General features: G+C 41.3%; 1 protein-coding gene across 1 annotated transcript; it reads right to left on the bottom strand.

The window, feature by feature from the left end:
- Nucleotides 1-6413: 6413 nt before the first annotated feature.
- Nucleotides 6414-7877, bottom strand: KCNF1 (potassium voltage-gated channel modifier subfamily F member 1; the record flags this gene model as incomplete). The annotated part of the gene is made up of 1 exon (XM_079532746.1): nt 6414-7877. The coding sequence occupies one exon, from the start codon at nt 7875-7877 to the stop codon at nt 6414-6416; it is 1464 nt and encodes a 487-aa protein (XP_079388872.1).
- Nucleotides 7878-25939: the final 18062 nt, after the last annotated feature.

The following is a 25939-nucleotide window of genomic DNA, read 5'->3' as shown; positions in this document are numbered from 1 at the left end:
ACTGCTCCAATGCAAATAACAAACTGGCAACAACAACCCCTTAAGTCTGAAACCCAGTAGGCAATGGCTTGACATTTGGCTGCAAAGAGTTTACGGATTCCCGACGAGCTGGATAGGAGCTGTGTTTTGGAGCAACAAGTGATTTATTTCTGTGACAACCAGTAGAAATACAAGGACCTGCTGGCAAGCAAGGGTGTGATTCATTCCTCTGCAAACAAGCAAGAAGTAGCCAGCTGGCCAGTGGCCATGCCCAGGAGAAAGCCCAGGGGAGGGTACAGGTCTTACATCTGCTTGAGTCTTGCCTGCTAAATAGCAAAGGAATTTGTTGTTGGCTCTTTTTTATTATTACTGTTATATTGTACAGAACTACATTTGTTTTTAGTAATGCCTCTACAAAGTAAGCTGGGGAGGCAAAGGTCAGGCTGCCTTCTAGATATTTCATCTCTCAAGCAATAGGGCTGTGCTTTCTCTGTTATTCATGAGCAGAAAATCATTCTCATTTACACTGCAGCTGCCCCTGCAGGGACCAATCAAGGTCCCATTGTGCTGCTGTCTGACTGGTAGCCAGGAGCAGAAAATTGCTGGTGCCTGCTTGGATGTGGTTCAGAAACATCTGTTCTTTGCCATGTAAGGTTTAACATGAGCACATTTGGATAGGCAAAGCACATAAGCCCACGGTTAAAGTGATCTCTGTCCAGGAAAATGTATTACAGTGTTTCTGTTCTCTTGAAGGGAGCAGAATTTAAACACATGAGAAAACACTTGGCTAAATCAGACGGGGTTGCTGTACCCAGACCTTGTGTCTTTTGAGCATTACACGTCAGAGAGTTTTCTGTGGAAGGCTGGGGTCTTTCAACGGGCATGGTGATGATGGGTGGACAGTTGGACTAGATGATCTCAGTGGCCTTTCCAACCTTAATGATTCTGTGATTCTCTGCATAAATAAAAGTCCTGAACCAGCATGGTTTCCCTTGCCTGCCCCTGTGACTGAGCACAGTGCAGGAGCCGCACTGCGTGGGAGTATGCCACTCACCTGCTATGGGCTGTGAGCAGCAGAGGGACGGGGCCTTTCAGCTGTCTGAAACAAAATAATGGAGTGATAGACTGAGATTAGAATAGAAAAAATGATGCTGAAAGGAAAAAATATATATATAACAGTGATAAGCTGTCCAATTATGGAGTAATCTTGATGGAGCAGGGGAAGAAACCAAAATGGCATGTAGTGTTTAATGATAATTAGTCCTGTATAAACTGAGAGAGAAGGGTTAATCCTTCACTTGCTGATAATAGACAAGCTCAGACTTCAGAGATGTGAAAAGTTAAAAATCAACGTATGGCAATGAATTCATTATTTACGTGACTATGACAATTTGTGGTTCAACATTTTTGCTGTTAAAATAATGCAAAAATAAACAACATCGACCAACGCCTCCTTCATATTCTGGGTATAGAGTCAAAATGCTGCATCTTACACATTACTATGCTGGCAAGCATGTAAAAAGCTGATTTTGTAATGCTGGTAACTGTATCGCAGCAGAAACTTTGGTTGGGATCAGTGGAGTGCATCTGAGTGATAAAGAATTTCCCCATAAAGCTGTTACAGCAGCTGGTGCTGCAGTTTGTCTCCTGCATGGCCAAGCAGGTGCCAGCTGCCAGAACGCTTTCTAAAACTGTTTGCAGCGCTGCCCGATGTGCTGCCTTCTTCCAGCGGCTGTTATCTGACTTTCCACCATCCCATGAGCTCCAACACAGAATTGTGAGCTCTGGCACAGACTGAAGAATACAGATTCATTTATTTGCAGTGCTACCTACTAGAGGGCAGAGGTTAATTCTTTACAATGTAGGGAATCACAACATTTCATGCTTAAACCATTTTCCACTGAGGTCAGGAGAGCAATGAAAATAACTATTTCTGTAGGCATATACAATGTAGTATTCAGTCTTCCTTTTCATTTTAGGATGTAATGTTTAAAGACAGTCCTCTACTTAGATTCCTTTTAAGACTTGCCTTCCTTTCTGTGCCTATTATACCTCTTTAACTGACCAGGATGATTTAGCAGTACTTGTCTTCCAGCACACTAAATAGATTTTCAAGGCTCCCCTTACATGGGTAAGAGAAAAGGCAGCTTTAAGGCATTGGCAGCTTTTCATCTACATACGAAAGCAACAGAAAAGAAACAATGAAACGGCACAGCTTCTCCTGGAGCTCTCAGACCTTTCCATCATCTCCATTTTCCCCCTAGCAATTTATGTGAGCATGCTTCGTGCATTAGCCTCGTTCGTTCCTCCGCATCATTCCCCCTGTTATACTCTTAGGGCAGGCAGAGCTCCTACTGAATTCAGGCCTAATCTGGCTAATTGCAGGAAGAGAAAACAACTTCTGTTTCAGAGGGATATCTACAGCCAAAGCAAGTGCATTAAATACACATTGCCCTGAGTCTACGAGCATTCAAGGATAACATTGCTGCAACTTCTGATGAAGTTTGATCTGCACCCAGAAGTACAGAGATTATTCCTCACATTACTGTTTGTCTGAAAGGTAAAATGCCATGTGAAATCTGGTGAGGAAAGAAATGCTGATATTCATAGAATCACAGAATCATAGAGGTTGGAAAAGATGTCTAAGATCATCAAGCCCAATCTCCAGCCTATCCCCACCATGCCCACTGACCACGTCCCTTAATGCCACATCTCCACAATTCTTGAACGCCTCCCTGAGCAGCCCATTCCAGCACCTGACCACTCTTCCTAAGAAGAAGTTTTTCCTAATATCCAACCTGAACCTCCCTAGAGGTTCTTGAGAGCATTACCTCTTGCCCTATCATGAGCATTTTTAGGCAAAATCCAGTAATATTGGATGGAACAGGCAGACAGATCTGCACGTCACCAGTAACTGCACGTAGCAGTGTGGGCAGGAAACACTGGGGTTTGTCAGGGGATGTAGCACTGATGGCCATGTTGGCAGAGGAAGCACTTCTGTGCAGCATAACTCATAAAGAATTCTGCTCCATTTATCTTAGCACATCAGAGAATGAAAATATAATGGTTTTGTGGTTCTTCCTCTTAGGTTTTTTTTGCCACGGAGATTCAAGGAGAACATGAGGTGTAAAGAAAGCTGCCTAAGGGTTGCTGAGGCTGCATCACTGTTACATTCAGCTAAAACTGAAAGCCCAGCAATAAAATCCTACCTGTAGATGTTTTTTTATCTGAGTGTCCCCAAAGCCAAGGTGGCCTGTTAGCTTTGACATGCTAACACGTTGTTTGCTGTGTGCCTATTACCTCCCTGAAATTAATGCCGTGTGTCACCAGTCACTGCAGCCATCTCCCACACATCTGAAAGCCATTTCCACTCCATTAAGCTCTATGCTGTGTGATGCCCAGAAAGCTGGGAATAGGCTTCATTTTATCTACAGCCTTAGCAATTGCCACCAACCTATTGTAGCGTAGTTCATTAAGTTAAGGCTATTGAATCAGATTCTGCTGGCAGCTAATCCCAGATTTACAGCTGAGGTTGGTGTTAGTTAGGAGATAAAAGCAGTCCCTTCAAGGTTTTACGCTGGAGCTTCTGTACAAGAAGGGGACTGACAGCAACTAAAATTATAGTAGCTCTGATTTCTTCCATGTTTCTGTTCACTGTTTTCTTCGGAGAGTTAACATTTTCTCCCCAGCCCTCCCAGTTCCTTACAGTAAGGATAGCCTGTTTGCTTTGTCCACCTGAGAGTCCAGAGCTTTTGGATGGTCATGGGGGCTGCGCAGATGTTCCCACCTACTCCTCCCCAAACCCTTAGGTCTGCTAAGTCTTATTTTTTAGATTAACTTCTAATAAAGGAAAGAGACACTGCTCACCTACAGACCCCCTGTGCGCTGCCAGCATGCTCTGTCCCTTGCCAACACCTGATTTCCCCAAGGGCTCCTCCTGCAGTGTGGGCTAGGCAAATGGTAGAGATCTGTGCTGTCCATTCACGTACATATAATATATATATATGTCTTACCAATATGTACCTTACACAAGCAACGCCCACCAATACAGTGCATGCAGCCTGGCTGGAGAGCTGTCTGGGCATGAGAGGCATCAAGGTCATCCCAAAGCTCTTCTCAGGCTTAAGCAGACTCTGGTGCTCAAAGGTATAACTCAATTGGGAAATACAGCAATAAATTTATTTCTGATAAGAGATATTCATTTATATATATATATATATATATATATATTAATGTCACATTAAATAAATGGCAAAGCACAGCGTTGAAGATTTGGTACTTGGAGTGCTAAACATATCACTTAGCATTTATATAGTGCTTTCCTCACTCAGAAAAGCACTTTTGCTAACTTAATTCACTCTCAGCCACCCTCTGCACGTCAAGAAGGAAGTCGAGAAGATTTAATATCTCCATGATAGGTGAGGTGTACCACAAGGGCTGGCACAACTCCCTTCCTCTTACTCGTCTCTCACACTTAGTATCCCATCCAAGCTGACTTTTGGTGGCTGCAAACCACACCTACATCCTGGAGGACCCCAGGGGTTGGACTAGATGATCCAAGTGGTCTTCCCAACCTTAATGATTCTAGGAGGGGCAGGATTGTGCCCCTCTGGTGAGAGCCAGGGGGTGAAAAAAACTGGTGAAGGGATTCTGGTAGAAAAAGGGTTGCTTTGAATTGTTGGGTGTTTAAGACAGGACATGATGAAGAGATGGTTTAAAAGCAGGGTCATGGGAGGAAAAAGGTCTTGCGACTCTGCCACTGCTCCAGAGGAGTGCTACAGGTGGGTGCTAAGGACCAGCCAATGTCACCCCTGCATGGGTCACCACTCACCCTTTTGTGCTTGATGCCACTGGAGAGAGCAGCCACTGCCAGCAGACAGTTTCTCCTTCACCAGAGCCCAGGGGTCAGCATGGTGCCAGGAGAGGGTGCAGAGCCCACCCTGCATCTCTGCACCCCTCCTGTTGCCACAGCCCCATCACATGCCCAAGTACCAGGAGAAGAGTCCCAGGGGTCTGCGTAGGGTCACAGATACAAGCTGCTCAGGGACAGATCATGGCTCACACTGCTGTTTTCCACCTGAAGGTGGAAAGGGGCTGCTTGACACGAAAGGGAACAAATAAGGATCATCCTTTAATTTGCATGAATCTTACTTTCAGTGTACATAAACATGTCTGTACCCCAGGTCTCCCCTCCCCTTTAAGCTAGCATCACTCCAGTGGATTGATTTCAATGGATCTCTCTGGTAGAGAGCCATGTATTCACTCTTTCTTTATGCCAAATGAATGCACACATAGACAGCACCTTCTTATGGGAAGGATGGTAGTTACACACTGGTGTTGATCAATATGCTCATTAATGAATAAGGCACTGATTAGTGCCTACTACCTCTGTAAACTGACATTCACAAAACCATGCAGTTATTGTAGGGATGGGATGGGCTGAGGTTTTTTTTTTTCTTAATAACCTGATAATATGCTCATTCAGATAGACAGTCCTAGCCTAAATCCTTCGGAGATGACACCATTTTCTGAAACTTCCCTTACACTTACTTTCAAAGAGCTAAACTTTCTTATCGAGCGGTTCCTTCTCACTAATCCTCTCTTGTTTTAGTGGGGCAGTAAAAACATTGCAATGTGACTTACATTTGTAAATCTTACTGGAATATAAAGCCTTCTTGAAAGATACCTGCAACTATCAATTGTAATTTTGTAATTATGGTAGAACATATGTTTATTTCATTTGTTTCTTAAAATATATTTGATTCTGTGTTGCATCACTGCCCCAAAAAATAGCTTCAGGTGCTATTTAAAGCAATATTTTTTTCCTGAAAGAGGAACAGATAAAAATCCAGAAAGTTAACCCCAAGGTACAGATTAAAAAATGAAACCATTCATTGCCTGCGTTATTCAGCACAAGATACATGCTCATGCTTTCAATATCTTTAGGCTGAAAGTGTTTGCAACATTTCGCTATAAACCCAAACCAATGATGAGTGAAATATTGCTTTAATTTTTGAGAACTATTTTCCTAGCTGCAAAGCCACTGATCACAGCCTGGAAGACACACTCGGTGTGATGTTGCTCTTTATTGTTACAGGTACAGAGCTCTGAATTGGCAATGCTGCACACTCAGATCATCAAACATTTACAGGTCAGGAAGAACTTTTCAGTATTTAAAATGGTTACAAATGGTTGTTGTCAGAATGCAATCATTATAAGCAGTCTGATCTCAATGGAGTCCTATGGTTTTACTTTGGATAATAACAGCAAAGTCTTACCAACTGCTGATGGAGGTAGCATGGCTTAGTTTATGTTCACGTTGGAAAAACAAAGCAGTGCTCCCTCCCAGCACCGACAGATCCCTCATGTCCTTTCCAAAGCTGTTTGTCAGGTTGTCCCCATCTATAGGCTTAGCGCTGACAACAGCTCACAGTTTACTTGCAGCTTTGAAGCCTGGTCCTATAGTGTTTCTCTTCTGACAGGAGATGAATAAAGGTGTCACTGTGGGAGACTTTTAGCCGGCTGCTATAAAAAGGGCCCTCCTTGCCCTCACTTGCAAGGTCCCCGAGTTCACCCTTGGAGCTTGCAGTTTTCCCCTCAGCTGAGTTTAGCTCCATCAGCTCCAACTCGTGCTTGGCAGCCGTTTCTAAAACCCTCTGTTTGTTATAGTACCTGACAAAGTTGTTAATGATAGGGTGGATGGGAAGGGCAATCGCTATCACTCCGCAAAGAAAACTGATGGCAGCATTCAGTTTTCCTAGAGTTGTTTTGGGGTATATGTCTCCATACCCGACCGTGGTCATGGTGATGATTGCCCACCAGAATGACTGAGGGATGCTTTTAAATAAGGTATCGGGGTGACTTTGCTCCATGGTATAACCCAGGGCAGAAAAGACAAAGATCCCAACAGCTAAGTACATGAGGAGAAGCCCCAGCTCCTTAAAGCTGCGTTTCAGAGCATAGGTCAAGGTCTGGAGCCCCGAGGAGTGCCGTGCAAGCTTGAAAATCCTTGCAACCCTCATAATGCGCAGTGCCTGAACCGCCTGCTGGACATTGCTCAGCTCCATCAGCTTGGCTCCCAGGTGTGTCAAGGTGAGGCTGACATAGAAAGGAAGTATAGCTAGTACATCGACAATGTTCATGAATGACAGGGCGAAGTGGAGTTTATTTGGAGAGGAGATGAGCCTCAGCACGTACTCCATGGTGAACCAGCCTATGCAGGCTGTCTCGATGCTGTCCAGGGTTGGGTGCTCCACACGGTTTCCCTCCGCATCTAAGACCTGCATGTCTGGGATGGTCCCCACGCACATCACAACTGAGGAGATCAAAATAAACAGGAAAGACAGAACGGCAATCACTCGAGCTGGGTAGGACGATTCTGGCTTCTCCAAGAATTTCCAGATGTACTTTTGACATCTTTTCCAGCGGCTTTCGGAGGCATCCACTCCCAAGTCATCCAGGATCAGTTGCACCCTTCGGGCTATTTCCTCCAGTTCCTCCTTTTTCTCACTCAGATGAGTTTTGCAGCAGTCATCCAAAAATTTAAGATCCACTTTCCAAAATTCCATCTCATTCTTGAAACAGATGGGGCATATTCCTTTCTTCATGTGAATTTCCCCAAAGTAGTACACATCAATAATGCATTTGAAAGCATCTGGATCTCTGTCAAAGTAAAACTCTCTCTTTCCAGGATCGTAGTCATCGCAGAGGGAGAATATGCTGTCGTATCCCCCCGACAGGCAGTTGAGCAACTCTGCCAGCCGTGTTCCTGGGTACTGGTTCAGGTTATCACTGTAGAACACCTGCCTCACCCCACCGACATTGACTACAATCTCAGTTTCTTCGTTTTTCTCTGTTATGTCAGTGTCCGCATCTGGAAACCTAAAGTCACCTGCCATTTTAAACGGTGTTGGATTCTAGATGATTTTTAGGCTGCCGTTCGGTTTCAAAGACTTGTGGATTTAATTTCTCATGAAAGCAAATCGGCAGCAAATCAGCTCTGCTGCAAATGACTGACCTGGAGCGGCGGGGGGAAAGGCTACACACACAGACCTGCGCTCAGGAAAGCCTGGTGAGGGATGCAACAAGCTGCAGTGAAAAGACAAGTCATTGGGCTGCCGTGCCTGAAAGCAGGAGGTTAGAAAGCTCCAGCGGATCGGAAAGAGAAGAAGCCATTCAATAAAACTCACCCCTCTGCTCAGTGCTTGAGAGTCTTTTCGGGTCCCATTCTTTCTCTAAAGTGCTATTTATTCACAGGTTGGAAGTCACGGCCGAGAAATAAATCCTGTGCTCTGCTTACTGCAAAGTGGCTGACAGTTCTCGGGGAGGGCGAGCCCGCAGAAAACTGTTGCCGTTTCCCTCTTCGATGTTTCCCTAGAAAGATGCTTTTTGATTGGGCTTTTTCTTTCCGTTCTCTTTTTACTTTGAGGTCCTCCCGAGTTTCCGCGCTGACTCCCGCACACGGTCGGTGCGAGCGTGCAGAGCAGAAACTTGGGCTTGTTTTCCCGTTGCTGTTTCCCAACACAATGGGGCTGAGCTCCTTTCCCAACCCTACCCTCTTCTGGCGAAACCCAGCAAAGCACCAGCTGCAGCAGCACCCGGCTATTTATATACCCGCACGCCTGCAAGAGGAAGGCTTTCCAAGCTGCCGTGAACCTGAGTGATATTTTTTAACGTATATTAAACACAATACCCGATAATCTATAAAGGAATTCAGAGCTGCAGTACAGTGCTTCTATGAGAAATGCAGAGAAAAACAGTCTCTTCTGATGGTAGAAGTCAGAGGAAAAAAAAAAAAGAAAGGAAAAAAAAAGGTGTTTTGGAATAAAGACGCAATGTAAATCTTGCTCTGGTGTAATTGAAGAGTGATTCCCTGACAGGATTTTGAGTTACCTTTGGCTTTGTAGAATCAGAGAATTGTTTGAGTTGGAAGGGACCCTTAAAAGTCATCCAGCCCAACTCCCTGCAACAAACTAGGACACCCAAAGATCCATCAGGTGCTCAAAGCTCCATCCAGCCCAACCTTGAGTGTCTTCAGGGATGGGGCATCAACTAACTACCTCCCTGGGCAACCTGTGCAGTGCCTCACCACCCTTTTTGTAAAAATTTCTTCCTTATATCCAATCTAAATCTCCACTCCTTTAGTTTGGAGACATTTCCCTTTGTCCTGTCACCACAGACTCTGCTAAGAGTCTGTTCCTTTTCTTTTACAGATACTGAAAGGCTGCTCTCAGGTCTCCCTGGAGCCTTCTATTCTCCACACTGAACAACCCCAGCTCTCTCAGCCTGCCCCCAATTTATACCCATGTTATAGTCAAATGGAGACCACAAAGCTTTCACCGTAGTTGTAGAATCAGACTTTCCCTGCACTCTGTGCGCATTTCCCCCTCAGTAACTTCTGAGCTCTTCCCATTCACTGTCCTCTGAAAACTGGTAAGTGAAGGGGAGCAGAGAGGCAAATCAAGCGACAGCTTGCCTCTCCAGACTCATGTTGACGCTGGGACAAGGAAGAGGGCTTTGACGTGCTCACCGTCATCATGTCACTCAGCGATGGGTAATCCAGGACACACCTTGCACCTTGATGGAGAATGAATGAGAGGTTGTGCACCAGGCCTCATTTTGGCATGGAGTGTGCACATGGCCTCAGTATTTACGGTACCATGGAGATTGGTCATGACTCCCAGGGAAGCTCAGGCCAGGATTTACATCGCTGCTCCAGGCCCTTTCAGACTTTGCAGTGACCTTCCTTGTCCCTGAGCTCTCACACGAGGAAGGAGAGTGAAAACTCACTAAGGAAAAAATGGATTCAAGAAATCTGTGAAGCAGAGGAACACAGTCCTCTGTCTTTCACACATCTGTGCACCAGTTTATAGAGCAAAGCCTAAAGCCAAGTGGAAGTGGATTCTTGCTGCTCTGTTCTTGTCACTCAGGAAATGCAACACCCAGTTACTAGGGAGGAATAAGACGTGCATGAAGCACAGCTCTATCACCTTCTTTGAATGCCTGGGTTGGATCACTCATATCCATGCTGCAGAATGGCAGAGGGCAAGGAGTAATACTGAGGGGTTTGAACACCTTATTCAAGTGACAGCCTAGGAAATCATAATACCCATCAGCCTGCACCTGAGCCACACCATTAGTCTCTACAGGTCATTGTCACCTCTCGTGTTCCCAAGGGTATGACATAAGGTAGAAGAAACACGAGATGTAACTTGAATTTTGTTCCACGTATATATTTACTGAGACTTGCAAACTTTTTGAGTCAAGAGAAATATCTAGTAGATCTGGAAAAAAGATTAGAGGCTCAGCAATAAATATTTACCCAGCTAATCACACACTGAAATGAGGTTTCCTTGCCCGCTGCCATGAATGGTTATCTAGACTTTAGCAAAATAAATTTTAAGATGCCAATACCACTGACATGATTGCACAGATGACAGATGCAGATGAGTTTACAGACTGCCAATTTGTTCAAAATAAATTTGGGACCCAGGATAGTTAACTTTAAAATGCTGACAGGCTGAATTAGTGTGAAGAAACAGGTTTCTGGGTTCTCAACCCCAGATCTGACTGCCTCAGACACCTACTCTCTGTGATCCATGATTCATTGCAGTGATCTCTTGGTTTTTCTCCAGGTTGCAATACCAAATCATGGTATCAGTCCAACAACACTGACCCAAAAGCACCACCTTCACTTCCAAAAAGTCTGTTCTCCCTGTAATTTTGCAGAACAAAACATTCCTGCAAATTAGTATATGCATTGTTCAGTTTGAAAGGTGAAATCAGTTCCTCTCAAATGAGAAATTTCAGCACATTCTCGAAAGGTTGGAAAGAAACTATTTTTGAAATGCCAGATTGGTCCTTATGAAGACTCTACTTACGCAGCTGCTAAAATCCTGGTGCTTTACTCTCCTGTCTTGCACCTTTTCAGAGATCTTTACACCTTTCAGCCTGACTGTCAAATATCAGCGATCTGATTGCATTTTAAATCCACTTGGACAAATGTAAATGATCCAGAAAGAGGGTCAGGGAAAATCACCACATATTAAGATTTTGTTTCTTATTAGCGAAGAGTGAGACATCCTTACTTGAAATTATTTTTTGTCAGACTTATTGCACAGCAGCAAACAGCAGAATGAATTATAACAAATAATTTATTTCGCTAATTTAATTCATTTTTTCATCCATGAAAAGAGAGATTCTCTGATCTAATAATTTCAGTAGATAATTAGTGCCCTGCAACTCATTTAGGAGTTGTTTGCTGCATTTATTAAGGATTCAAAATTCAACTTCTGCTGATTTGTTGGGACTGGACAAGCAGATCAGGCCGGAAGTAAGAATAGCTGGGAACTGAATTCCTACAGATTCAGTAAGAAACAGAGATATCTCCTTTCAGTATAAAGGAACAACCCATACAGATGTGTTAGGTTTTGACTATGGTTCTGACTGATTCCGTCAGGGAGATCTGTAGGATGGTCGTTTGGATCTCAAGCCTTGCAGCCTGATGGAAGGGCTCAGGATAGCAACATCCCAGGTTGCTGAGATCTCCTGGAGGACTTGGATCACCTTGGGGTGGTCCACAAGGTGTAAGAGTACCTCTGGATCCTACAATATGCTTAGAGCTCTGTCTGAATTCCCAAGCTCAAGAAAGATTAGGCCCTTGCTATGATTGTCCAACAGAGGGAAGATAGAATATGTCTAATGCCATCTGATTGATGTGGACAATTCCCAAGCCCTGTTTGGCAATCAGGGACCATTCCTAATAAGCAGGATATAAGCCTATATTGAAGACTACAAAGGAAGTCCTAAAATAGATGGAGACGAGTCACCAGTTGGCCTCAGCTTCCAGAAACACCTACGAGCTGGTCTAGATCATACTGAGGTAAGCTGAGTCACCGGCTGCCATTGGGTACCTGCTTTTTTGTCCTTTTTATGATTTCCAAGCTAGGTGCAGTTGTGCAGCCCTCAGAGACAGTACAACTAACAACAGGTTTGGATGATATTGGATCCTAAACAATATAACCCCCAGATACCTACTCAATATAATTGCTTCCTATTCAATATAACCACGTATTTCTGCTTCATCTCATAAAGTTTTCATATGACACCCCCAAGGCTGGAACTGTGATGGATCCAGCAAGAGATCTCACCACCTAACATATAACTTATTTTGTCAAAGAAATTCTTCCTGATATCCAGGCAAAACTGATAGAGGCAAATGTGGGAAGCTGCTCAAGTCAAGCACATCATGAAAAGTCAATCGGAGACCAAGAGGAGGATTGAAAAAGGAAATATCTTAGTTCCTCAGGATATTCTGGGGACAAATTTTGCAGCTACTCAGGGACTGCTTTGGTAGCAGATAGCACAAAGTTCTATGTGGACGAAGCATAATTTCTTCCATCGAGCCATGCAATTTCATGTCATTGACAACACTAAGGTGTTGGAGCAAGTCCAGAGGAGGGCCACAGAGATAATCAGAGGGCTGGAGCACCTCCTCTACAAGGACAGGCTGAGAGCTGGGGCTTTTCAGCCTGGAGAAGAGAAAGCTTCAAGGAGACCCTATAGCATTCTTCCAGTATCTGAAGGGGGTCTACAGAAAAGCTGGGGAAGGACTTTTTGTAAAGGCATGTAGTGACAGGGTGATTGGAAATGGCTTTAAACTGGAAAAGGGTAGATTTAGACTAGATATTAGGAAGAAGTTCTGTACTGTGAGGGTGGTGAGACATTGGAAATGAAGCATGCCCACCACCAGCTGATATTTCTGGCTATAGGTGAGTCTTTCCAGTCCCTTGATACAGGAAAAGAAGGGCTCCCTCAGATGCAAATTTTGTGAAACTAAATTTCTACATTTTTTTTGTATACCTGTCTGTGTCTTTAGGATTGATATTTCAGAAGTAATAGGTTGTGAAATGTCTGAACAGAGGTGGGTATCTCAGAATAACTTCAACCTGTGAATCTGGTTCAATGTCTCTGTCTCTGGCATGCACACATATTTTCCCATGACTATTATTTCAGACCAAGTCCCTTCACAGTTTATATTCACCACTCTTAGGTACATTGGTTCTTTTTTCAAGTTCAAAATTATACATAACCAGTCAATTTGTTCTAGCAGATCTTGTAATTAAATCCTTATTAAAAGATGGGTAAGAACTTGTTATACATTTTAATTGGCCTTACTTTCAATTTGACATTAATGACTCTATTTTCCCATACAATTAAACCTGCTTTAAGTGGCCACTCAGGGGACAAGCCAAATCTCTGACTTAATGTAAATGGTTTTAAGTAAATAGGATGCAGCCTCCACTGCAAGATGCTAGCAGCTGGGTTCAAATTAAGCAGATTAGTGAATCATGACTAGGATGTGAGATGGAGATGATGTAAAACTTTTTAAGACCCTGTCTTGTTTTCAGTATCTGTTTTGAGGGAAGACTGGAATTCTGCTTCCTGATCCAACAGCACAGTCCTCTACAGTGCTTGGAGTTGGAATAGCGTTTAATAATACTCTGCCCAAGCTATGGCTCTTATTTCTGTGCAAAACCATGAGTTTAATTTGTGCTATTTTACAATGGAAGAGTTTTTAATATGAACTAGTATTTTTACTGTGGGCAACCAAAGTAAAGAATATGATTAAATCATTCACTTAAGACATAGTCAAAAGCACTCCTGTTTGTGTGTTCTGAGAACAAGGAAAAGTAGGAAAGTGTTTTCTAGTGTGAAAATGCTGCAAAGGAAAACAGTAATATATATATGTATATGCCATCAATATGCTGTAATAAAAATAAAATTCTTTCATTTATCCTAGAAAATATTACAGTGCTGAGGAAAATTTAGGCTTCACCAGAGCTGTATTTCTCTTGTAAATATCAATTTTCCATCTTTCAATGAGCAGAGTGTGTTATAGGACACAGAAGAGGAAGAGGAAAGTGTGTAGACAGTAGTAGAGGCAGAGTTCATATCCTCACAAATACAAAGTTAATCTTATGGCACCCAAAGAGGAGTCTATGAACATTTACTTCATTAAATCCCATAGAACTGAGAGCTATTGCAGGAGGCGCTGAGCATTTGGTTGATGCTCTCCTGCTGCCAGTAGACAAAGCAGAGGCAAAGCAAACTTAGTTTCCTGTTGTACCTACTGTCTATTTTTGAAGCTGTAGGGAAGCATGTTTGTGCTCTTGCTGTCTTTGAAGAAGAAGTCCAGATATCTGCGTGGACTTGAAAAAGTGATTTTAGCATCTCCATTTTTTCCATGTTCAGTTAGCAAAACTTCTTAATTCAAGTGAAATTTTGAAGATGTTTTAAGTCAATCAGAACTACATTTTCTGAATGATAAATGATGTATCAAAATAATTTTCTGGCCTTCCTCTGGACACTGGTGATCAGGCAGGTTGTTTACACATCATATTTCTTCACAGATTGCAAGAACACTTTTTATTTGGCAAACATATTACAAATAAGTTTACACATTATCTGAATGGCTCTAAGGGCAACTCATGTTCCTGAGTGAGTTGTCTAGACAATGGATGAGTCAAGCCTTTCATCCATTCTGTTTTATACAACCATCAGTTCTGCTCAGTTAAGATTTCATTTCACTTTACTAAAAATGAATGCCTTTCATTATTATGTGCCATTTAATTGAACATTCTGCATAGTAACTCACTTTGCTCAGGATAGAGTCACAAGCCTATTTAAACAATGTGAGGCATACAATATGGGTTCGTTCTGTGTACTCCCAGTGTCCTCAAAGACTCAAGATATCCCATTCAGGGAAAAAAAAAAAAGAAAGGCTAAGGAGATGAAAGGAATTTCAGTGATGAATGGAAAATGCTGCTGTTCAGCCCTTTCTTTATTGCCATTCTGTGACATTTGCAATTGTTCTGTCTGGGTGAGTAACGAGGACTTCATTGCTTCTGTTCAGCTTCACTGCGAATTTCTGCTGCTAACACCGGTTAATCTCAGGACAGCCAGAGGTTTCTTGTTCTGGGAATGGGGACATTTCAACTACCCTCTGTATCTATGCTTCTCACAGGTGACCTTGAGAAAAGAGTCCCTGCCTGGCATCTCCTCCATGGTCTGGCCTCAGTTTTTCTCCACTAACCATTTCCTCAGGCTTTCGTGCAGTTAGTGAGGCTGTGTACTGCCAGAGTTGAGGAAGAATGACCCACCAGATCAGCCTGCCCACTCTACATTTTGCCATAGATCACTGTACCCATAATACTACATACAGTTATAAATTCTTGTGCTAATGGAAACTTGTTAATTACACTGAATATAAGAGTCAAAGCATCATCTAGGTTGGAAAAGTCCTTCAAGATCATCGAGTCCATCTGCCAGCTTCACCTACTAAGTTTCATCACTGAAATATGTCTATTAGTGCCACAGCCACATGGATCATCCTCCAGGAGCGAGGGCTCCAACAGTTCCCTGTTTCAGTGCTTGATCACCCTCTCCATGAAGAAATTCTTCCTAAAATTCATCTACGTCAGGATAGAAACTGCAGAGCAACCTGCTTGTCAAATCTAAAATCTTAGCCTAGCTGTGTTAAATACTCCAGTATTTACCTAGCATTATAAAAAATAGCTCAAATCTCTGCACAGTTTCCCCCGATTCCTTTTAGTTGGCGATAAGCATGGATGTTGTCATTTGAAGTCAGGTACAACCAGGCAAACAACCCCATAAATGTGACAAGCATGCATTATTATCAGTTCTTATACAAACAAATAATACGGAAATTAATTATCTATGCCCAGAAATGGGCTTTGCAGATTATGAATGAGATTATAAAAGCAATTGTCAATGGCTCCTCATGGAGGTTTGATCTTTGGTTCATTTGAGAAGAGATGTAGGTACAGTTACACCACTATAAATATTCAAAATAATTTATTATCAATCCTTACAGGTCCAGTTTCTTCTCTTATAACTGGTTTTACACTGGTGTATGAAGGGAGAATCAGGTCCTACATGTTTTATACATTTTGTAATAAATTCCTAACATACGTGAGTGGGGAAATAAATCGGAATTTTACATAGCAGTGTCCTCATTCCCCAGCTCCACATTCTATTTGAGACTTCCATCTCAGAGCTTGTAATAAACCATTTACTGCCCAAGCATTCAGTTTCTTCTTCATTTAGTTCTTGAAGTACACATCTTCCTTGTCAGGACTGATAAATATTAATTTTAAAGAGAGCTATAGAGAAAACAGAATATTTTCTAGGAATTTCCAGTGTTCTGACATTTCATTGAGATACATGAGAAAGAAAAAGTAATCTGGATTTTAAAATTTTTGCTTGCATTGACATATCAAAGAAATCTAAATATACATCAGTTCAAAAATTTCAGTTAGCAACACTGACATTTTACACTGTAAAAATACTTATATTCCACTTAGTAGATATAACATGTTAATATTGTGCTTTAAATACAGTGCAGTTCGTGCAGTACAATTCATAAATAAAAAGAATTCAGCTGCAAACTGAAATTAAATGTTTTATCTCCCATGATAAATATATTATGGCACTATGAAAACAGTTTGTCTCCACATGAGGGTATATCTCAACTAAGCGATTTTATTGTAAATTTTGGCAACATTTAATTTTACCCAGATGTGTTTTCTGACATCAATCTCCTCTGTCAAAATAATTATCAGTTCTATTTCCAGTGTGCATCACCACTAATTCTGATGCTGACGACATTCTTTGCTTCTCTTTGCCAGACCACTTCTTAGAAATTGGAAATGACAGATGGGAGTTGTAAGAGGAAAAGGATACTTTCTGTGCATACAGCCACAGGGCAAGAGAAAAAGTCAACATCCTCCACACTGATATTTACTTGCTGTTGCCTTTATTTTCTCTGTAGCCCCTCTTGTCCTATTAAACTTGAATCCTCTTCAGTTGCTCTCTACGTGCACATTTTTCAAAGGGAAAGAATGTCCTTAACAAAACCTTTGGGAAGCCTGGGGGTGTTAATGAAGTGCTCTTCACATCGATCAAAGAGTAACAAAGCTGGTCCATTCACCACGTGTGGACACAGATCTCCAAAGCAGCTCAAAGTCAATAAAACACCAGAGGAAATAATTTCTATTGTGTCAGTATATGAATGTAACAAAAATTCAAATGAGGATCTTCTTCTGGTTCTACCACAACCACTTTTTAACTGCAACACTACAATATTAATACATAAAACGTATAGTGTGTCACTGATAAAATGGCAAGCCAACAGATTTATACCTCACAAGTGCCGTATTTTAAAAATTCTTCTTTGTTTGTCTAATTGTCTGTTTGCTTGATTGTTTTATTTTGCTTTGTTTTTATAGGATCACCTGAATTTCATCTACTGAAAGCTAACTCCTGCAGAACTGTGGTTCCATTTGGGGCACAGTGGCCCACCAGCTCTGCGTATTGGCTTAATAACATGAATCATATCTGAGGTATCATAAGCTCTATCTGTATTAATTCTCAGTGTACACTTTGAGTATTAGCAATGGGATATCCAAATTATGTTGTTAATACTTTGTGCTTTTTGGGCAAGCAAAAGATATGTAATCATTGCACACACGTACAGGAAAAAAAATTATTCTCTGACTGAGTCATTATTAAGTTACTAATGACCCTGATGTATTCCAAAGGAATTCTATATTGGATTATTCACTGATAACCCTCAGCTGGTTTTCAAGTCCTGCCAAAGCATCCAAAACAGTGTTTCAAAAATTAAGTGAACATTCTGTAGACAAAAAAAATAAACACAAACAGGTGAACCCATCGCAGTGGCAGGGATTCACCCGGACTTGCTGCCAGATCAAATAACCAGGAAAGTGACATTCTCTGCCCTGTTTTCCATGAACTCATTACAAGGATGTCTCAGTTTAAACACATAAAATTATTGCAATCATTTTTCTTTTTATCCTGCTTGGAAACTGCTTGCAAGATGATCCTACTTTCTTTCAAATGTTTTCATTATTGCTGCTTATTATTTATTGGTATTACAAATGTGCACACAGGTACCGTTGGTCATTGGGAAATTATTCCAGAAATGAGCAAGAAGCAATAAAGAATGAATAGCAATCAAGAACAGAGACAGCACATCCGTATGCTAATACTTTTTACCTACATGAATACCTGCAATATTCTTTATGTGAATAAATACCTCTTCTTCCCACAGCAAAGCGATGGCAATACCAATCATAAAATCATAGAATCATAGAATGGCCTGGGTTGAAAAGGACCACAATGATCATCCAGTTTCAACCCCCTGCTATGTGCAGGGTCGCCAACCACCAGACCAGGCTGCCCAGAGTCACATCCAGCCTGGCCTTGAATGCCTCCAGGGATGGGGCATCCACAACCTCCTAGGGCAACCTGTTCCAGTGCATCACCACCCTCTGTGAAAAACTTCCTCCTAATATCTAACCTAAACCTCCCCTGTCTCAGTTTAAAACCATTCCTCCTTGTCCTATCGCTATTCACCCTTATAAACAGCTGTTCCCCTTCTTGTGATTCCAGTGGATCTTTGGAATCAAGAACATGTGGATTTCTTTTAAGTGCAAGGATTGATATTTACTGTCAGTTGTGGGATTTTCAGTTGAACAATGTAGTTTTTGTTGGAATCTATAAATAACTTCACTGATTACATGAAGAACATCATATATACTTTCTATCATTCCAGAAATGCATATTTCTTCCCGTTAAATGGAAAACTTGATTCCATCTGAGATTACCCATGCATTTCTTATTGTGTGTGTGGTGTCTGGTGGAGAAAAACAGAAAATAAAGTTAGCTAGAAAGCAAGAAATTTCTCTTGCTCCAGACTGAGCTTGAAAAGTTTTTTTCCCCCTAAGAATAAAAATCTATTTTTTTGGCAATTTCCTCAGTTATTTTTTTCCAGTGTATTTTTTTACATTTTGATCTTAGCAGCATATTGGAAGAAAACCTGGCATCAACATTCAGATAAAGCAAAGGCTTATTTCCTATATCCTCACAGAAAATTCAGGCGCTGTGATCTCAGGATTTCCATAGCACTGCAAATTCCCCAGGAGCACCGCATGGTTTCATATACCCTGTCCTCACCAGGAAAACAGCATTGAGAGCTCAGTTGAGGGCAATCAAAAGGCAATTGGTGAGGCACTGAGCGCTAAACTTGTTTTGAAAAAACACCAGTATGCTTTCAACTTCTTATACAGAAAATTCTCATTATACTGACACAATTGCAGCCAGGAACAAATAGTATTACCTGACTGCTATTTATTAATAGTCAAAGAAGATAAATTTCCCGGGTTGCTCATAGTACCAGATCTTAATCCTAGAAAATACTGATGAGCAGTAATGAAGTGTCTGTAATTTTAAAAATCACAGAATCGCAGAATGGCCCTGGTTGGACGGAACCTCAAGGATCATGAATCTCCAACCCCCCTGCTACATGCAGAGCCACAAAAAAAGGGTAATACAGCAGTGATTAAAAAGCCCCTACTGTCGTATGATGAACCCTCTTTTTTTTCTTTTTTTGAAGTGATTTGCAGTTTGCTCTCAAGTGCAGCTACTTTGATCTCAAATCAGCACTTAGGCAAAGCATCTACCTGCTCACCATCACTACCTTAACATTCAATGTGTTGAATATGCTGAGAGTTCTTCTGGAGCACTCATGGAAGATTCTCCCTTTGGTGCTTTCCTACCTCCTGTTTCTGATGAATCACATAATCCCCTTTTTTCTCAGGCTTTCTCTCCCTGCCCTCTGGCATGATACAGCCACAATTGTTCTGCAAGGCCTCATCTTGGTTTCAAAATCCCATTTCATTTTTCGTGAAGTGGCCAAATTTGCATGCACTGGCTTGAGGACCAAGCATAGAAAGTGATGGTGAGGTGCACAATTGTGCTTATTCAAAGTCATGGTAGAAGGCAGAGGATAGGAGGAACAAAACAGTGAGGAACTGACAGTTATCTGCAGCTTTGCCACACTATTTCCATGGAAAAAAAACACTCATTCATCCTATGTTTTCTTTCAGAATCAGCTTTACAGTCTCCAGAGGCCAGAGGAAGGGGATCAATGGACGTTTGCTGACCGATTTTCTTAATCCACCAACAAATGCCTATGTACTGAGACCACATTTCATGCTGGTCTGTAGTCATAAAGGAAGAAGTCAGCGTTCAGGAATTGCAACGGAAGGGTGTGATGAACAGTTACTGTTTTCATCACTCTGCTGGAAAGGATCATTCCATACAATAAAAAAAGATTCCCCAATTTTTTATCTGCGACTGTTATCCATTTGGATAGCATATGTCTTCTTATATTGTATGCAAATTTCCACTAATCCTCCATTAGAAGGAAACTGCTAATAACTAACTGGAAATTCTAGCCCAAGAGAAGTGCTGGTTACTTGTGTTCAAAGCATCTGTCTATGGTCATGATAAACAGATTAGGTTCCCAGCCAGAACAGGAGGGAAAAAGAAAAAAATCATCTCATATTTTAAAGCCAGTCCCCTGATGAATGTGCCTCATCTCCTCTATACTCTAAAAATCTCTTATTTTAGCCAAAATAGCAGGAAAACATACAGTCATGTCAGATTCATAGTCAATATACAAACAATAAAATCTGATGAAAGCTTTTGAGACTGACCCAAAACATCGGGCCTGTTTCACTCAGCCATCCCTTAATGCCATGCTTCGTGTCTCCGCGTCTATCAGGCATCGATCACTGTGATACGGTGGGCTGGCCAAAAAAACAAAGGCAAGGAGCATTTGGACTCATTATTCCCATTAAAATGAAAAGATGCTTTGTTTGTCCTCCCAGCTGGCTCCTGCAATCTTAGCAGGCTTCCTCAGTGGTAATACCTCTGCTTTAACTCTGGGACTTCAGATACACTGAATATTCTTTTTCTTTTTTTTCTTTTTATTTTTGGCTAGACTTTTCAGGTTCTCAGGCATGCTGCCATTTTCTGTTACTTACACACAAAGGCCTCTACAAAAACCTTAGTCACTGATCTCAACACTCCTCAGGGGCTGTAAGAGAATTTTCATTTCAAATTTATGATTTCAGGTACTACACAGAACTGATGAATTATTCAGAGCGTAACCAGTATAAATTCTCTAGACTCTATCTAGTTTAATTGAGGATGAATCCCAACAGATACTGCAATTAAAATGAGAGAGTAAATAGGAAGAGTTAAACAGCCTGTAAATTGGAGATAAATTTTAAAAATTTCTATCTATCTTGCCCAACATTTATCTCAAAGCATTCACTGCTAGCTATCACTTTATGGCTACCTAAATTCTTGCTATTAATTTAGAACAACCCATAGCACTACATGAAGAACTGATTTTTACAGTGATAGAGCGAGGGGAGGTAGTTAATTCACAGCTAGCTTGACAGAGCAGAAAAAACAGTGAGCTACTGTCTATCTGATGCATGATGATCCCTGTGGCATACAAAAGCTGGGAGTATCTGTCTTGGGATGTGTCCTCAGTTCGTCTGTGTTGTGACTGAGCAAGATAAACCTACCCAGGAAAATAGCAGTGACACTTGTAGGCATCTGGATTTGGGTGACTGGGTCTCAGAAGGAATCCCACCACTTGTGGCAACGTCAGGAAGGAATGCAGGATGCTCCTGTGCAGCTAGTCAGGTCCAAGGTGAATATTTAGTTGAGGCTGAAATCTCAGAGAAGACTGTGAGGCACAGCTAGCTGGCTGTGAGGAACAGCTATGAGGGGAAACATCAGAACATTCCCTGAACAAATAAAACATCTAACAGCTGTCATAAGCAGATGCTAGAAGCAGAATCTCTTGGAAAACACAAAGCAAATGTTACCCACAGTATACTGACTGAGATGAAATATCCATTCATGAGCAATCTGTGGCTAAGTACTCCATAAGATAGAATTGAGCAATCATGGAAAGCAGTTGCACAGTAACATTCCCCTTTTACCTGTAATAAGATCTCCTCTGATTCCATTTCTAGGGTGGGATGTTTGAATGCGTGATGGTTAATTTGTTCAATTCCTGTGCAGATGTAAGACACAAAATTTTTTTTTTTTTTTTTTAACTACCAGGTTAAATGCTCAGTTTCACTTTTGGGTATCAAGAATTTGATTTCTGTGAACCTGATTCCTTTCTGTGCAAGTAAACAGCTTTACCTTAGTGTGTAAATTTATGTTAGTACTAAGAGGTGAAAGAAAAACAAAGGGGCCAAGCTCATGATTAAAGAGTTAGTTGACCAGCACATCTATCCTGATTGCCTTTTTAAACCGCATTTCCCCTTCCAATTTTCCTATCTAAATTAGTATATTTATGTTTAAGAGCAAGTATCTGCATTTGTAAATACACATTCTCTCATCTTGTAGGAGGGCTAGAAATGCTACCATACATCACAAAGAAATACAGTATGTGGGTGGTAATTTTCTCCAAACATTTTATCAGACGATTCTCAGACAGTTAGTATTACAGATTTTCTTGCCTAGTTGAAGAAGAATAACACTAGTGCTATTAAAGCTATTGAAAGATAATAGCTGATACCTACAGAGCTAGAAAAGGCTGGGAAGGTGGGAGAAAAATGGTTGTATTTGAGGTGATGGAGCCTAATCCTGCGATGTGCTGAGGTACCTCAGTGCTTCTTCCAGTCAGTGGAAAGAGCTCAGCACCCTGCAGCCTATGCCACCTTCTATAGATAAATTTTGGTTTCTTGGTACCTGACCTATGAAACATGGCTGACCAAAAAAAAATCTGGGGAATTCCAGGTTGAGGATCTCCAAAGCCCAGGCTTTATCTACACAATTAAATCAAGGGAGGCTTGGTGGGAGCAGACAGGTTGGAGATGGCTGTGCCTACAGATCTGCATCTAAGCAAGGTTGAATATGCAGCTGATCAGCTGCAGAGCCCGAGGGAAGCACAGCTACATTTCCTCAATCACCAGGCAGCTTCTATGTGGTACATCTACAGGGCACAGCACAACACGGACCTAGTCTTTCAATTTACGGCTCCACTACTACATTCACCCCTCACCTTGACCTACTGATGGTTCATCTTCTGTGATAAAGGAAAGTAGTTGTGATCACCTAAGAAGGTAATGTGATGAACTAGATCACAATCTCATAGTCCTTTGGCTTATTCAGGTGCTGGCCCTATTTCTAAAATGCTCATGTTATGAGCCATTAATAAAGATACCTAGTTATAAGACATAGTAAAGAGTGGGGAAAAAAAAATCACAAAATTGCCAGTAAGACTAGTATGAAAAAGAAATACTTTCCTGTATATGTATAATGTAAATTTCAAACACGTCACAACAATTTTCTACATTTTACTGTTAAAATCATGAACACCACAGATCTAAGGAAGTAGAGGCATGGAGTGAAAAAATGGATTATGAATAGAGCTTGATGAAGTGGGAAAGAAGGTTCTGCCTCATTTTGCAGCTAATACAGCCATTACACACTTCAATCTAAAATCAGTTTGCCTATATATTCTCAAAGTCAGCGTTTAAAACTAGAACCTTCATGCAGTTCCTTGCATAAAGGCATCTACAATTCCTTGAGGAGACCAATGATCATGGTCTCTTCTTGAGCCAGTCCAGTAGACATCGTGTTCTTGGTTGTGCCTACCAACACATGCATAGCTCTCAGTCATGGTTGGGCATCTCGCTGGGCACAAGGTCTAACAATAGAGGTAGCCCTAAAAACGGGCCTGATGAATTCTAATTCTAGCTCCACTACATACTTTCTTTGGGATCTGGGTTGAACTCCTAAACTAATGACTCTAAATACAGTTTCTCATAAACTTCCATGGGAACAATGATTTTTGAAGAAGAGTATGTGCGTATGATTGGATTGAGCTACCCTGATTTAGATACCTTATCTGCGCCTGCAGTTTAGATACCTAAACGAGGACTGAATCAGTCCTGCAGAAATCCAGGCAGACAGGATCTTCCTTTGAAGACATCTCACTACTGAGTGAATAGGAAATATCAGATCTTTTTTTAGGATGACTGGCTTGCTTTTGGCATTTAAGATGTAGCACTTTAGATGTCTGCAGTTAGATAGACCGGATTTCATAGTTTACGAACCTCAGTGAATGTGAATTGCATAATTAAATTCTAGCAAGGCTCACAGATTCTGTGGTTAGCTCGCATATGCATTTCCGGGCAGCCTGTACGTAACTATGGTAGTCGTGTGTCCACATGTCTATCTGAAAAAATTCAGCCATTTGGCTGTGCAGAAACCAAGATTACAGTAATACTGTCAATGAGTGCAATCTATGGTGGGCCACCGAACTCATTAACATTAAATTGCACAATCTGTTTAGTCAATATCATGATATTCACATGATTCAACTGCAAGATAAACAAATGTTTAGGAAGTATGCAGATGATAAGATGGAAAGTGAGCTGTTTCCTTTGAACTATTATTGTAATTTAAAAGCACCATCTGTGTAACATCAAAATATTTTTTTTCTTTTATCGTCCTAATTCAGAAAAATGTTGCATGCTTCCATGTCTTATGGAAACAACAGGAAATTTTCATCTTGCAAAAAGATCTGTTCATGAGCAAGGAGCAGACAGGAAATTCAGACTCAGTGGATTGCACCAAATAAATATACCTGAGAGAACCACGATCTTTTTTCAGAAACATACAAAAATCAAGATGGGGTTCAACAAATAAATTTCCCATAGTGAACTGATCTCCTCACTGCACTTGGAAGTCCAAAAAAGAACAAAGTAGAGTCAGTAGTATCTGACTGAAAAGTTCTCCAACATTGCAGTAATTTTATCTGAAATATATGGGATTTATTCTCTATCTTTTACTAAAAGTTGTTGTTCAGCATATGAAATAGTCTCCAAAATTTGTGAGTGGCATTAACCTCACCTACCTTGAGATGCTTGCAATATTGACAGCTACACCCAAACCCATCGCCTTCGGCTCACTTTGTAGTTAAAGGAGAGCAACAGGCAATCTAGGGTGCAATTCAGCTGTCCTATTTAGGAGGCCTAATTTTAGGTTAAGATGAATCACATTCCAGAAGTGTCTACGTCTCTCCATCAACTAGAGAGGGAGCTGAGATATGAGGTTTCTGCAGCTTATTTTTTCTCAGTGAACACTGCTTTAGAAATCCTGAATCTTAATGCTCACAGATATGGTTTTATGTGTAAACAGAGAAAGAATAAGTTAAATATATATATCTATATTCTTGAGGAGGCTTGAACAGCTTCAGAAGACTGAAGGCTACTTTGAAACTGGCTGGATCAAAAGCCAGGCTGGTGTTTAGAGTCATACTGGCAGAAAAGAGAACTCCACCTGAAGAAACTTGGAAATAATTGGTTTATGCAAAGGCTTCTCACCTGGCCGGGAATCCCTCTCCATCCCCACTCCCTTATTATCTGAGCTCCCAGCACTGCCAGCAGCAATTTCTGCTCCTCCCTGTGTCAGTGAAAGCTATTTGGGGTGAGGCATCCACTAACAGGAGAACAAAGGGCATAAGCAATCAAAGTATTTCAAGAGCTCACCTTGCAAGCTTCACATAAATCGTTTTCTGATTCTTCAGTCTAATTTTATTGGCCCAATTTTTGTCCCCAAGTTGCTCCTACCCTAAGTAAGAGGAAAACATGGCCTATTTTAAAGTTTTTCATGCATGAATTTTGCATTTTATACTGGAAAAAATCCCAGTTTCTTTCCCTTCTTTAGTTATACAATAGAGTGGAAATTTGTAGTTAAAAGAGTCAAGCATGTTCCTATGGCTGTTGGATGCTGTTCCCACCTTTGTGCATGAAAGGTGGGGGTGACAGATGATGCTCTTTATCTGGAAAACTAAGAATGGCAGAAATACTGAGCATGAGGTCTTTTATGGACAAAAGCTATTAAAATGAAAGTGCAACCAAATTATTTTTACGAATGGAAATGAGGCTAAAGCACTCTGAGGAAAAGATCCTAGGAGTCCTGGTGGACGTCAAATTGAACATGAGACAAAAACATGCCCTTACTGCTACAAAAG

Source organism: Tetrao urogallus, assembly GCF_951394365.1.
Source record: "Tetrao urogallus genome assembly, chromosome: 2".
NCBI lineage: Eukaryota > Metazoa > Chordata > Aves > Galliformes > Phasianidae > Tetrao > Tetrao urogallus.
This window is presented reverse-complemented; position numbering and strand designations above follow the sequence as displayed.